At 42.6% G+C, this 15,569-nt stretch overlaps 1 protein-coding gene across 1 annotated transcript in view; it reads left to right on the forward strand.

Moving 5' to 3' along the window:
• LOC126233010 (26S proteasome non-ATPase regulatory subunit 10-like) overlaps nt 1-1,735 on the forward strand; it is a 59,716-nt gene extending 57,981 nt beyond the window's left edge. The window contains exon 3 of the mRNA XM_049942834.1: nt 1,303-1,735. Within this exon, the coding sequence (XP_049798791.1) occupies nt 1,303-1,735 (433 nt within the window). The remainder of the gene's footprint in view (nt 1-1,302) is intronic.
• The last annotated feature ends 13,834 nt before the right edge of the window (nt 1,736-15,569 follow it).

Here is a 15,569-nt window from a genome sequence, read left to right on the forward strand (position 1 = left end):
TGTCTCCACATCAAGAATGGACTCTGCATACACAACACCTTTGAGATGGTCCCATAAACATAAATTGCACGGGTTGAGATCCTGTGAACAAGCAGGTCATGCAACTGGATCCCCCTCGTCCGATCCATCGACCAGTGAAGACACAACTGAGAAGCGTCCGGATGTTGAAGGTGAAGTGGGTTGGAGCACTGTCATGTAGGGCGCACATAACCCTTCGAATCATCAATGGCTCTTCTTCCGGCAGAGGTGGCAAAGTCACCTGCAAGAAAGTCTGAATTTCCGGCCCGTTAGGCGACGTAGAAGGAAGACTGGTCCCACAATAAAGAGGTTCCAGCAGCACCCTTGCTGATCATTCTGTCACCATACAGTGGGGATTCTGCATACAATCCTGCAGATGACTGTTATGAAAGTTGAAGATACCACTTGCTGTAAAGGTAGCCTCATCTGTGAATAGGATGGATGACACAAATCCCAGAATCGTGGGAAGCCTGGTGAAGAAACCAGTGACCAAAGTGATACAGATGTGAAAAATCTGTCGCTAGTGAGCGCTGCACACACTGTAAGTGATCTGGTGGGTAACAGTTGACATGGAGAATGTTCCACACGGTCGTCGGGCGGGTCCACTGTTTTGGCGGTTGCCTTCCACAGCGTTAGTCATTTTCTTCGACGTCTGGTGCCTTTTAAGACTTCTTGCATCCTGGAACGACACTCCCTCAGACAAAGGGCGAAACACGATTGCAAACACTAAATGCTGTGGCTGTTGTCAGTGGGGATAGGTCTTCCCATACAACCGTGCTTCCCACAGACCATTGTCATTTGCCTTTGCGTAAGTAAACATCATTTCAGCATTCTCTCGATTCGAATACGGAATAATTGTGTACAACGCTGTATCACATCCACTACAAGGTGAGTCAAAAGTTAATCGGACACAAGATTATCCATTGCTGTGGCCAGAGAGGGCGCTAGGGCGTGACGTATGAGGAACATTACCAGGAGATGATGCTTGCTGTAACTATGGCTGTATGGTACAGCACGTATTAGATCGCAGTCTCTGTAACAGTGCGACTAAATAATCTCTAGCATGGAAACCATGCATGACTGGGCGTAAGCCCAATAGACTTTCTTGTTACGTATCCTCTCATCGATCAGTCAACAGAGTTTGTACAGAGTGGAAAAAAATCACCCTGTGTGTGTGTGTGTGTGTGTGTGTGTGTGTGTGTGTGTGGTGGTAGTAATAGTAGTAGTAGTAGTAGTAGCAGTAGTAGTAGTGTAGAGTGTAAGACTCTTTAATGTTTCGCGCAGGAGCGGTTTTGGAGACGAAACCAGGAGACTGATCGAGGCGTTCGAGGAGGGGGATGTAGAGGAGCTGCTGGAACTTATCGCGGCAGGGGCGGATGTGAGGACGAGGGATAGTGATGGGATGACCGCCCTGCACTTCTTTGCAGAGATGGGATACGTGGAGGTAGTGAGGAGTCTGGTGGAGAGAGGGGCGGAGGTTGACGCCAGGAACAGCAGTATGGAGACGCCCCTGCACTTGGCTGCAATCGGTGGCCATTCACCTATTGTGCGGCTGCTGGTAGCGTGCTCCGCTGACGTCAACGCAAGGAATTGTTACGAGAGAACACCGCTGCAGTTTGCTGCGTGGCATGGGTACGAAGAGACGGCAGCGTTTCTGGTGGAAGCGGGAGCCGACACGGAAGCTAGGGATAAAGATGGGAGAACCTACCTCGACTGACCACCAGGATGTCAAATGGATGCCATCATATAACTAACAGTCCAATGAATATCTGTGATATAAAACAAATGATGCTTCACAACATGAGTTTTCATTATTTTTTAATTAAAGAATACAAAAAATTTCATTTCTACCCATCATTATGTAGTGCATACAAATGCTCTAGGAACACTTCAACTAGTATGAAAATAGGAAATATCCATAAACAAATGTAAATAACTTTTCTTTTGAGGAAGCCGACTAAAAGAAAAGGTTTTTTGAGGATGTTGTGGGTTGGCAGGAGAGCCAACGCCGTATTATTAGAGGAAGCCGAAAGGCACGCGTTTTAGCTCACGCAGGCTGGCGTGACGTCTGGAACAGGACAAGGAAATTAGACTTTAGAAAAACGAACGTAGCTGGTGGAATACTTAACTGTAATCCATTAATGATGAGTGTCGCTCTTGAATGAACATGACTCAGTATCAATAGTAACTGGTAAAGGCGCCTTGCTAGGTCGTAGCAAATGACGTAGCTGAAGGCTATGCTAACCATCGTCTCGGCAATTGAGAGCGTATTTTGTCAGTGAACCATCGCTAACAAAGTCGGTTGTCCAACTGGGGCGAGTGCTAGGAAGTCTCTCTAGACCTGCCGTGTGGCGGCGCTCGGTCTGCAATCACTGATAGTGGCGACACGCGGGTCCGACGTATACTAACGGACCGCGGCCGATTTAAAGGCTACCACCTAGAAAGTGTGGTGTCTGGCGGTGACACCACAGAGGAATCTTTGCAAAACTCAACAATTAAAAAATATTCATTACCGATAGACACCAGTTCTGTCTGAAAATTGAATTTCTTCCAGTCTGTGAAATATACAAACAAAATAATGCAACCAGGTGACATTTTCGACAACCGCCTACGTGTCAACTGGTGAAAACCCAGGTATTTTCAAGGCGCAAATGGAGAAATAACGGTGAGAAATAATGGTCGTTTTAAGTATGTCACCTGGCTGATTTCCTGTAAGTTGTTTCAACCGATCTCCTACATCACTTAATTACTGGAAGCAGGTTAGTAGGAGCATGTACAATGCAATGCTAACTTAATGTAAACTGTAGCTGTCCCCAGAAGTCTGCTATGTAAGGCACATGGTTAGAAACATATTCTGCTTTGAGCTCATACTGAATTTACTACTTTGTCTGCAGTATAGATGTGCACCAGTCTAACTGCACTGTTACACTGGTAGCCATATTTACACCACACTGTAGGTCTATCATGCGCACTGGTTCCAGGGTTTATAATTAAAGTGCATCTCTACAAAAGTCGAGTGCGGGCTGTAATTATTATACGACGGTTATGGTAATGTGTTGCTGCGGAACCGATTTACGCCGAAAAGAAGTTTCATTTGTGGCCACCAGGTATGACATACAAGATGTCATTTGACAACCCCTAAGGTGATAGAACGGTGTGGCTATCGAGAGGACGGACTGTGTGCTGTTAGTGAAACTGTTTTATGTGAATGGGAGCAATCACAGTGCTGCATTGAGAGAGTAACACTAATTGAAACATATGAGGAAAGGCACGATGTTATTAAATGGCTGAAAGAAGATAATGAAATTCGAAAACACAGGTGAGCTGTAAGACTGCTATAAGATTCCATTGAGAACCAAACAGAACAAGTATTCCTCCATTCCGAGACGAATGGAGGCTGTTTCGAATTACAACGGTTTCCCTACACCGTATTAGCCATGGTGATGTTTATGGCGTTTCCGTATTTTTGTCCAGCCTCTCTTTCTTCTTTTGGCCACACGGAGTGGCCACAGACTTTGAGGCGCCATGTCACGGGTTGCGCGGCCCCCCCCCTGATGGTGGTTAAAGTTCTCCCTCGGGCATTGGTAGGTGTGCTGCTCTTAGCATTAAGTTAGTTTTAAGTAGTGTGTTAGTCTAGCGACCGATCGCCTCAGCAGTTTGGTCCCTTACGAATTCACACACATTTGAACATTTTTTCTCTTCTTTTTTGAAGTGGTTGGCCAATGGAATGATTTTTAATTTCAAATATAACTCGTACTCCTTCCTTCTTCTGTTTACTTCTCAGAAAATATACGTTCGAATCTATTGATTTACTGAGGAGTATAATTTACTGTGCCAACCTTCGACAGCATTCATGGTCTTCTGCTATTGGTTAAAAACATTCCACATTTAAATTCGACTTCATCAACTGTTTTTGGTAGGAGATATAACACTGCGGCACACTTGCGGCAGAGTAGTCGGACTTCCCTCTATCACTACATAACTCCGTTAATCACAGTTCTTGCATTTTCTTGCACAGGTAATCGTTGCAGTGAAAATTACAACTGGAAAAGGATGTTTCTGGGAACACAGTTTTCATAGCTTTAATTGTAACAATTTCAAAGTGTAGCACCGCAGTTTTCGATGACGTTAAGTGCATCTTACTTTTCAATCCAGAAAGAAGTCTTTGTGTATATTGACTTCTGTCAGGTAGCAAAGCAAAGAAAAGAGGTAATACCTGTCTCACTTATGTTGTGCTTCTGATGTAAAGTGTGTTGGTGTGCGTTTGTTCGAACAGTTTCGAACAACTCTGCAATATTTCGTCCATAAGAACTATTCCGTTTTCACGCGGGATTTTCTTTGCTTCTTCACAACCGAACATCAGGATTCTTTTATGAGGAACAGACCTATCGTCAGTTTTCAAAAAAGTGATACCGTAAGTAAATTTCAAAATGTTTTCACCCTGTTGATACTTTGAACTTATACCAACGTCACGGTCAGTCTCAATAGTTTCCCTTCTTGCTTTACACAATACAGTTTTGGAATTCTCATAATTTGGCTCATTTGCGAAAAAAATCTAAACTTTTATCTTCAAATCTCGAAACTGCTCTTTAAAAATTTGGAACACAGGCACTATATTTTCTTCGTGACTCTTTTCCTGCAGCTACGCAATCGTTTTTTAATCTGCACATCTGCTTCGTCAGGTGGGCAAGAATGCTGCTCTTCAGCAATGATTCTGCCATTTACAGTTCTAAACCGCCTCGACACTTACTCCATTCGGAATTTGCAAAACATAGCTCGTATTCTCATCACATTACCTGTGCATCTGGTGGCAATGAGTATTCTTGAGAAGACAGTGTTTCCCTTTCGTTGTTCGAATTATTTCCATTACTAGTAGTGTCCAGATCTTACGTGTTTAGGCCTACGAAACTATACGGAAACGAAGACCTTCGACAAGGGCACTGCGCGACTGTCGGCGAAAACATATCCACCGTTGCTGATCGACTGACGTAAATCCGAAATCGAGGAGGCTCTCTGGTCGGAATAACTACGGTGTGAAACTGCCTTGGTCCATAGCCCCACGGTACCTGCGGCAGCCCCAAATAGTCGGAAACACGACAGGTGGAAAGTCCACGTACCCAGCTTATTACCGTGAAACGCTCGCCTGTGGAACTTCTGTGAGAACACCTGTGGTGTGATAGGCACTGGAGACATTTTCTGATACAACGTATAGTCAAACCATCAGATTGGAAATATATTGTGCGACGAAGGCTAAAATAGTTGAAAGATGGAATCAGCTTTCAATAATTGCACGCATTTTCCCCACCACTAATTTTATTATATTTCATAAGATTACCTTTAATTAACTGCTGAGTTCTATGTTCCAGTGTAACGGACTTCCATCTAAGCACGTTGTGGCTTCTTTCCTCTTCCCCCCCCCTCCCCTTCCACTCCACCCCTTCTACTGGTGAGTTTATTCGCTATTAAGATATGAACATGAATGTCGATGAATGTCGTCCTTAACAGATCATGTGAGTACGTCAGCACTTTGGCTTATATGGAGTTTCTCCCTCTGTATTTTGTGATTTTCCACTGTAGTTTACGATAGAGTATGAATTATGTTCTCACTATTTTGTGTACATACTTGGGGATATATATACATATATGAGCACCCCCTCACACGTCTCCCCTTCCCCATCTCGTGGAACATTCCACTTTTCTATAGACTATTTCGTGTTGTTCACAACGAAGACGCGGTTAATACAAAATAGTTCAGTATAAATTCATATTTTAGCTACATTATGTTATAGGTAGTCGCTGCTCATATGCATTAATGTCGCAAAACAGAGTGGACCTGACTTTATAACCGATGTTATTTGTATGGTGCAACTGTGATAATGTCCACTCCTTTCCTGTATTTTCCCTCTTTAACTGGATTGGTTATATTCTACGTTTTGTAACACTGATATGCGCTGAATAGTTTTTCTAGGGACATTTGCAATTCATGCATGTAATGATTATACAAATCACGTTTTATAGTGCTAGCTCTATCTAATCTACATTTGGCATTCGTCTTATTACGTTTAGATAGCTATGGCTTTGTAATGTTATGTGTGCTGTATTTTTCCCATAAGTGTAAACGATCTCCTGTCTGATATATAAGAAGTCGACTTAGTTCTTTTTCTTTTTTGCAGGCGAAAGTGGTACTGCAATGAATCCAAGCTTACATACAGAAACAGAAGAAATTGTAAACAACGTTCTTAAAAGTAGTCATATCATTGACTGGCTTACAGCGAACGGTCAAACCCTCAGTGTTAAGCTTCCTAAGTGTCCATATTGATGAGAACTTAAATTAGAGTAAGCAAATTTTGGGAATTTTAAAGCAACCTGGTTCAGCCACTCTTGCACATAGAATCATTGGAAACCATGGGTAGCGACAAATCTGTAAGCTGGCATATTTGCCATATTTTCATTTTGTAATGTCCTGTGGTTTAATCTTCTGAGGTAACTCATGTTTAAGAAAGAAACTCCTCGTTGCCCAAAAGTTGGCCGTAAGAATAATATGTGATGCTCACTCGCGATCACCTAGTAAATGTCTATTTAAGAAGTTGGGCATTCTGACTTCTGCTCACAGTATCTTTAGTTCTTTGTGAATTTTGTTGTAAATAATCCACTACAGTTCAAAAGTAACAATGTTGTACATAATTACGGTACCAGAAGGAAAAATGATATTCAATACTCCACACTTAGTTGGTCTTTAGCACAAAATTGGGTACAGAATGTTGCAACTAAAATTTTTGATACCTTACCCAGTCGTATAAAATATGACACACAGTAACATAAAATTTGAAAACACACCGAAACTGTTCATTTTATTCCATAGAAGAACTTATGACTGCAGTGTGTAAAAAGTGATGGATAGGAATTAGTAACTCATATCCACGTATTTTTTAAAAAAACTTTTATGAAAGTTCAGCATGTAGCCATATTTACAAATTAATTTGTGATGTGTATGTAAACTAACTCATTCCACATCATTACGATTTATCATGCACATGATCCATGGAACATGAAACCAACCAACCAGTTATCGATATAAACAGTTATTTCTATATAAAGCGGTAGTGTCTTTGGTAATATCTTGGATATACGTTGGAACAGCTGTTTTGGACTTCAGTCTGCATGTGAACATGTCGAGACAATAATCTGATGTACATATTGGGAATTACGTGTATTCCCAACTGTTGGACGTTAAATACGTCCTTAAGGTATGTTGTACATGGGTCTACAACATGTATTATAAACGTTCTGTTCCCATTAATACAGATTATGATAGTATTTACAAATGGTTCTACATGTCGGCTAGTGGATTGATTCGTGTATCAAATCTGTTGCAACATGAAAATACTGTAGGCTATATCAAATTGATAAATCTGTCGTTTGGTGTGTTTTGATACAGATTTTATACATGCCCTAGTTAATCGAATTTTTCAACTGTTGTGGTCTTGAACTGATGGGTCTGTGAGATGTAGGGTGTTGTGAGGTGGGAACGTTGCTGTTGGTCAGCTGTCACCGTGATATGTGGCCAGTGAACCTTATTTTGCTGGATAAGGCAGACTCAGTATAACAGACGTGTACCACATCTATAGCTCACAGTCTATAGACAGTTAAGTGCATCGCTAAATTATTTAAAACTTCATTCGCCATGTGGTATGTATGGAAATTAATTTCCATATGATGAATCCACTGATGGAGTAAACTTTATGTACTTTTAACCATTCTGTCACAATCCTTTTATTAATAGTTTGAGAAAACGGATTCCTTTGTTTCATAATTCACTTTTCTGCACTCTTACTTGATATATGCACATAGTCATTAAGAGATTCAAAAACCAAAAATCCATCTACTCTTAGCAGCCATAGGACACATATAAGAGTCGAGACTGATTCGTTCAGGAATCTGCTCTCTTCAGAATACATCTCATAATTCGTTGCTTGGAAAGTTCTTAGTGCGCTAACTCCGGCCAAATACTTTGATCTTCTTCGGTGATAGCATGTATAGGTAATTTGTTTTTCCAATTTAGACACTAAATATCATCAAGTAATCGTCTGCTCCTTTGCGAATCTCCATGTGTAATTTACTTAACTGACGAAAAAGAGGTGGAGTGTGAGAATAGTTGTTTCCATATACTTACAAATTTGTCAAGAATTTCTTACAATACGCGTCCTGTAGTGCCGCTAATTACCACTCTGTTCCTCGGTTCCATGGCGTTGTAATAGAGATCTGCATTCGTATATTGCTTATAATTTCATAGAACTTCGATGCCCAGCATTAAAACCCTCCTTAAAATGTTGCTACATTGTCAGCTGAGAAAACTCTAGTATTCCTTATTTGTTTTGTTATTCCTTATTTTTTATGTTATATACATCATGACTATCTGCCGAGAAATAATACTTACCTCCCGCCATCATTGCAAACACATAGTTATTGACATTACTTTCATCGCTACTACTAAACAAAAGCTGACTATTGCTAGTTACTTCACAGCGCAAGTTCAGCTGATTAAGTTCTTCACTTTGCATATTTCATTTAATTCAATATCTCTTTATTTCCACTTGTTGAAGTTTAAAATGACATAAATCTCAGGAGGGTAATAGCTTTCCCTTAAGGCCAGTAATCGCTTTGTATAATTCCCTACACGTTGTGATAAGAGTGCTAATTCGACTTACTACTATATTACAGCTCACCAGCAAACATTCACTGTACATCAACTAGGTTGGCAATATCTTATCAAGAGAACAGTACTTCATTTTCTTTCGAAACAAACCTGTTATATCACGCCGTACCACAACGTGGATAGGAATCGGTAAGAGGATTCAGCCATCTTCTTTTTTTTTCACAACCTTACTGTTTCTTGAATGGGTAATTTACAAATTATTAACTGGTAATACATCATTCATTATAGTTTCATTTGCTAGTACAGAAACAAACTTCAAGTGTGCAGTACTGAGATAAGAATTAGGGCATGTCCCAGATGTGGTAAACATAGGATAGAGATCAGGAAAATAGGGATCTAAAATGACAAATTTCAACACTTTTATATCTGATCTATTTTAATAGATCCACGAGAGTACAAAGGTACATGTAAGTATTTTGAAACACACAAACATTATATATCTCCACACAACCACTGATCGTCCGCACTGCCCCTCCCCACGTCTACACACATCGACGTCCACACAATTAGCAACAGACTTTTCATTTCCCTCCAGCAAGGAGGTCGTTGTCACTGCTGAAGCTCTTGTCTCTGTACACCCAGGACAAGATACTCAAGCGCAGAGGCGGCATGAACTCAGATCCATGGTGACTGTAGCCAGAATTTAAATCTTCTGTAAATACTCTAAGAACGACGCACCAGTGAGGCGCAAGTCTTCCTCAGAACGTAGATGACCAGGAAAATGAGCAGTGCGACCAGGGTTGGCAGGTACGGCCTCCTCTGCAGACCGTCCAGCAGCGGGTGCCTCCTGGAAGCCGCGCCGCCGCCCCCACCTGCCGCCGCCGCCGCCACCCGCCGCCTCCACCGCCCTGGGGTGTTTGAGGAGCTCCGCCCTCAGCATCGACATGTGCCTGGCCTGCCAGCTCCTCCTCTGTCGCCGGCGTGGGCGCCACACACGCGCGGGCTGCTCCTCCCACCTGCGGGACAGAAACACGCATCTCAGCGAAGCCTCTCACAAAAATCTCCTGCAGTTTTTTTGTCACCCTTTCGGAAAGTGTCTCCCGTCGCCACACAGGCGCCCATGGGTCAACAGTTAACAGTTCTTCCAACGCAGAACCTGTGGCACTTTATTTCCGCTGTTTCCAGGAGGGCTTGCGATTTCCTAAGCCCTTCGGGTGGGCGTTGCTTTAAATTGTTAGAGATGCTTGTACAACATTTTTCTAAGAACTGCTCGGAGTTGGTCAGCAGCTACATGTCTACAAACAGTGTGGGGAAATCGCGTTGGCTGATCTCAAATCAGTGCACCGAGGTTTGCTAATACTGAGGCAGAAGGTGTCAACGACTCTTTGGTGGGTGTCCAGCCTCACTCTTTCCTGGAGAGTGTATTATTTGTTTGAGACATTGCTGGCAAAGCGTCCAGTGATCATTCACTAACATAGTCTGTGACAATGCCGATTGTGCAACATGAAGCAGGAACAATTTGTTTCTCTGCAAGCAGAGAGACAAATCTCTGCTCACTTATGACTGCACACTTCGGCCAAGCGTCTATTCTTGGCAAGTGAGCTTGCCGGTGTGGCCGAGTGGTTCTCGGCGCTTCGCAGGTTCGAATCTTGCCTCGGGCATGGATGTGTGTGATGTCATTAGATTAGTTACGTTTAAGTAGTTCTAAGTTGTAGAGGACTGATGACCTCAGATGTTATGTCCCATAGTGCTCAGAGCCATTTTTGGCAAGTGTGTAAGCAGATTGTCTTCATTCGTGAACGGACCCCGTACTTGAGTCAATTCGGATGTAGGAGTTTTCGGATGCAACTAGATGTCCTCTGTTTAGTTAAGTTCATATCTGCATATCACACATAGTTTTCACGCCGACCACAGCCTTCTGCTGATCGATGTGGCTGACTTGCGCTTTAGTCGACTGCTGTGATGGTATACGCATCACGGCTTGAGAAATAACGAACCGTAACTAGGAATGTATTCAGTTCCATGAGATTGTTCTCTGAGCTCTCTGTTGTCAGCGTAAGTGAGAGTGGGGGAATTTACTAGCAAAGAGGCCGGACACTAACAACCTTGTAGGTGTTTCTGTCGTTCTGTCGTCGAAATGTGGTGCGCAATAAATGCATAAAGATAGGTGTTCTAGCAGTCTTAAACTTAGACTAAGGTGTGGGCTTAACTGAATGTTGCAATTGTGCAGATTCCATTTTCCAGTTTCCTTGACATTTTGTAATAAATATCTCGATGGCATCATACTACTCGTATTTAAATAGGATTAGTCTTCACCTCACTGTTCTGAGTAGATTACTTAACAACAGTAACCAATTAGTATCAGTTAAATAATTTTTGTGTAACATCGCAGGTGGGTCATCCATAGCAGGATTAATCCGATCGCACCATTAAAATAACAAGATCACTACCTGCCCAGTGTTAAAATGTCACCAGATTTAGCATTACTTTCTATTTTTCTTGAAAAACAAATCACGAAAGTGACCTACGTTTCATGCGTTCAAAGGGGAGTACCTTTGTAAGAGATGTCCAGGAGGAGGGATCATACCCAACCTATAGAGCACACGTAACTAAGGCACAACTGCTAAGTAAAGACCTTAAATATAGCCGAATATATGCAAACTGTATGTCATCACTGGAACTAATGGAAATACTTGATGGAAAAGAAGAAGAGAAGGAGAGGAAATATATAAAGTATCAGACAGAAATAAGAATGCTGCTGTAGCTATTTGTCTGGTCGGCTGCTGCTGTTAGCTTCAGCGAGTTTTAGCCTTATGCAAAGACGTGTTGGGTGGCAGAACAAATGTATCAGCTGTAGGTGACGACGTAGCTACGGGTGGCCATTTTCCTAAATTTTATCGCATGCCCTCTGGGAGTTGTAGGTCTGAAAAGTCATTCACTGAAATTCTTAAACATTATATTCCGAATCGAGTAAAACCAGGAGAGATGCTAACGAGGAAACTGAAGACACAAACACAGCAGCGAACTAGAGCAACCCAGATGATGATGGAGAACATGCTGAACAAGAAGAAGAAAATGACATTCAAATGCTGGTAGTGATGATCCTGTAGATATACCCTCTAAAAGAAACAAAAGATAGTTAATGTGACAAAAAAACAGTGGAATTTATATAAAGCACTGACAACAAAGACATTGTGTTCCACTTGATCTGAATATGTCTGTATCATGTTGAAAGATAGTATCTTTACTTTTAATAGACGACTTTTCAGAAATAAATCGTGTCACGGAAAATACTGCTCTTTGCAAATTGTATCGCTTTCGCCTGTTGGCTTCACGTTTAACAGACAGGCAAACGCCTCGATGTAATGCACAGCACCAATGTTTGGAGATTCTTGCTGTGATTATAGAACATCGAACCGTCGACGATAACCTGTCTTTAACAGGAACAACACCCTGTCATGCAGCCAGAAGTGGTGCCAATGTCTGCTGTGTTTGTGAACTCTATTGTAATGGAAATAACTAAGCAAAGTTTTCTGTAGGCTGTCGACGTAAAGCGTTCGCTTCAACTTAACGCTGATTGTGTAGCTACTGCCCAGTTAATGTTACTGATCTACATTCCTATACCGATGACTCCTTTGCTGACAGATTCCTAACAAGTTTATACGTGGAACAACATTTTTGTTTCACCAAACAGTTTCATACGTTTTTTCGTGGGTCTGTTTTCAGTAACCACTGGTATTTATTTCAGTCTCGGTTTTTACGTGCCGCTGAAGTTCTACACAACGTGTGGAAACTGTGCAGCTTGACTAAACGATCTGGTTGCTTTAAGGAATGTTGAGATTCCATCCATCTGCTGCCAACGCAGTACTTAACCAGGCCCCGCATGTACTATCTTCCGGGCAATCAGAAAATAAATCTTACAGCTTTCCTGTCCATGTTTCTATCTGACGATAAACGTATAATACGTCTGTCAAAAGAAAACGCGTGTTCCGGGCATCAACATACTAGAACTCGGTTATCAAAGAACCTGCAGACCCATCGGAGTGTGCAACAGTAACATTAAATTGAGAGCGGCTACACTCTTAATGGTGAATGGAAGCGGGTTCTCTACTTTGAGAGACTACAGAGAAATTCGCCCATTTACTTTTGTTACAGCGGGCACCATTGCCATTAAGGACATCGTCACGATCTCTGGCAGCGTAACGACACAGAATTGCTCCCGGCCAAGAGGAGAGAGGGCCTCGCCCAGAGTTCGAGTTTTCATTCAAATCTAGCGCTACAAGAATACCAAAATTTTCTTAAGCTGGAGTTTGCTGAAAAGTGTTGCCTCCGAATTTTTTGTTCTGTTCTCAATATCGGTTCAGATATTATATGTCATACATTTTGCTCTGTCGACTTTCCCTTCTGCCGTTAGAGGGCTCCAAATTGTAACGTTGTAACATGGCGGTGTATAACGTAACTACGTCGGCGCGTGGCAAACAACGTGCTGTCATCGAGTGTGGAATCTGAAGATTCGTTCGCATATGGAGCATCCTCTGCTTCAGGGTAACAATGCCGGATCACACATCAGCGCTGAGACATCTGCAACAGTCCGACGCCTGGGGGTCACTGTCAACAGTCATCCTCCACACAGTCCAGGCCTTGCCCCAGCCGATTTTCAACTGTTTCCAAAACTTAAAGAACGCCGTGGAGGGCTCCACTTTGAAACTGATGAAGCGGTATAAGTGTAGGTGAGGTTGTGGTTTCGTCAACGAAGTCAAACATTCTACAGTGACGATATCAACAAACTGGTCGCTCGTTGGGAGAAACGTATTCACCACAAGGGTGACCTATGGAAATGAAGAATAAGGACGTGGAGTGTTACTATGTTTTATTTATAAGCCTCTAAGAATTTTCAAATAAAAAATCGAAGAGTTTACGTTTCCTCACAATGATCCCACTACGGGAAACTTACGCCTTGCATTCCCGGTTACACTACTCAACACTAAGCCTCTGCACAGGACAAGAGATATGGCAGTCAGCAGTGCTTGTTAAAATAGTGTCACTCGGGGTGCTTAGCAAGACAACATGAAGTCATTGCCAGGTCCGTCTCAAAAGAGGAAAAGCGAACTTTTTATTTCGAGCTACTTCCGCCTCAAAGTCCAGTTACCGAAGCTTGATTGCGTAGTTACGCTCAGCTCGGCAGTATTTTGTTCGAAGCATGTTAAACTCAATGTTCTTCTCACCATTACGTGGCTGGAATGGTGAAGAAAAGTAACGGCGTAAATACCTTGACCGCTTTCAGTTAGTGACCTAACCTAAAATCAGAGCTTACACATTGCGTGCCATAATCTGAAAACGTTTGAGACATAACGAAGGTCTATCTATAAAATGGGGACGTTGGGTTCGTAAACCCATCCCGTGGCGCTATTCGGAAGTAGTAGTCTGTGAACCGACACAAAATTCCAGCCATTACACAAAATACCAGCCATTCCATTATCATGTAGAGCACAAACACGATCCCAGACTCTGTGTGCGCACATGGCGGCCACTAGCACTGTGCATCGGATGTTATGGAAACACAGGTGCCGGCCGAGTTGGCCGAGCGGTTCTAGCCGCTACAGTCTGGAGCCGCGCGACCGCTACCGTCGCAGGTTCGAATTCTGCCTCGAGCATGGATGTGTGTGATATCCATAGGTTAGTTAGGTTTAAGTAGTTCTAAGTTCTAGGGGACTGATAACCTCAGATGTTAAGTCCCATAGTGCTCATAACCATCTGAACCATTTTTGAAACACAGGCTCCCTTAATGGCCTCTAGTCGAATGTTTTCACAATGTTACTGAACAACACAGAGGTAAAGTAAGTTCGTAGAGAAACATAGTTGGTATCGAGCAAAGAGAATGACCAAACCTTATCGCTGTGCCACAATTTCCCAAATATTAGTCCCAGGGAGTAACTTCTGTTTTCACTTTTTTTTTCTTCGAGAAAGCAGCTAGGTCGCAGAAAAAATCATGTTTACGTCAGGTTTCTGTCGTTTGCTTAGAGATTCAGGCACCATAATACGTTCAGTGGAAACCTGCTGGGACTAAAGGTACAGGGTTACTGACGATCGATCCTAAAGTGCAAAACTGGAAGACGTCATCATCATGCACTCCTGTTCGATAAGACAATATACCGACTGAGATGAGGCAGTCGTTAAAGAACTGGACTGTCATTTTCAACTAGGGGGAGGGGGGGGGAGGGTCGGGGGAAAGGGCGTTGGGCGACGTTCAAACCAACGTCCGGCCACCCTCTTTCAGTTTCCTTAACTCGGTTGTAGCGAATCCTGGGGTGGTTCCTAAGAGCAGGCCACGGCGGTATACATTTCCCATCCGTTTCCAACCCTAATTAGTGTTCTGTCCTAATAAATGACCTTGTCGTCGATAAGACGTTGACGTTCAGTCTCATTAAGTAATTGTATTCCGATAGTAAAATGCCCATACTGGCCTATGGCTGTATTCACCAAATCTCATTGAAGTACACAGACATATCATACATTTTACTCCTGTAATGGGACGCGTAGTGGGCATATAAAGCTAGCGATAAACTCCAACGAAGTTCTCTACCCTACCAGAACAGCGCCAACGGTAAAAGCTGTCGCAGCCACGTGTTGCTTTTATCCGTAACACCTCCGTTTCTGAAAGGGCTCTGCGTTACTGTATGGTAAGAAATTTACTTCTGCTTTCTGCCACCTAACATCCTAAACCAGTCTTCTAAACATTTTTGCACTAGGATGCTAGTCTGCAACCACCAGCTGTCTAGTTGCTGGAACTCGTGGTTTTGTACGCAGATAGCTTGAAAATATCTCTGAATATCTAAAGTGTGTATATATATTCATTCATACTGACTAGCTTTTAGGAGAATACTTTTGGCAACCT

The sequence above is a fragment of the Schistocerca nitens genome, chromosome 1, assembly GCF_023898315.1.
Source record: "Schistocerca nitens isolate TAMUIC-IGC-003100 chromosome 1, iqSchNite1.1, whole genome shotgun sequence".
In the NCBI taxonomy this organism is placed as follows: Eukaryota; Metazoa; Arthropoda; class Insecta; order Orthoptera; family Acrididae; genus Schistocerca; species Schistocerca nitens.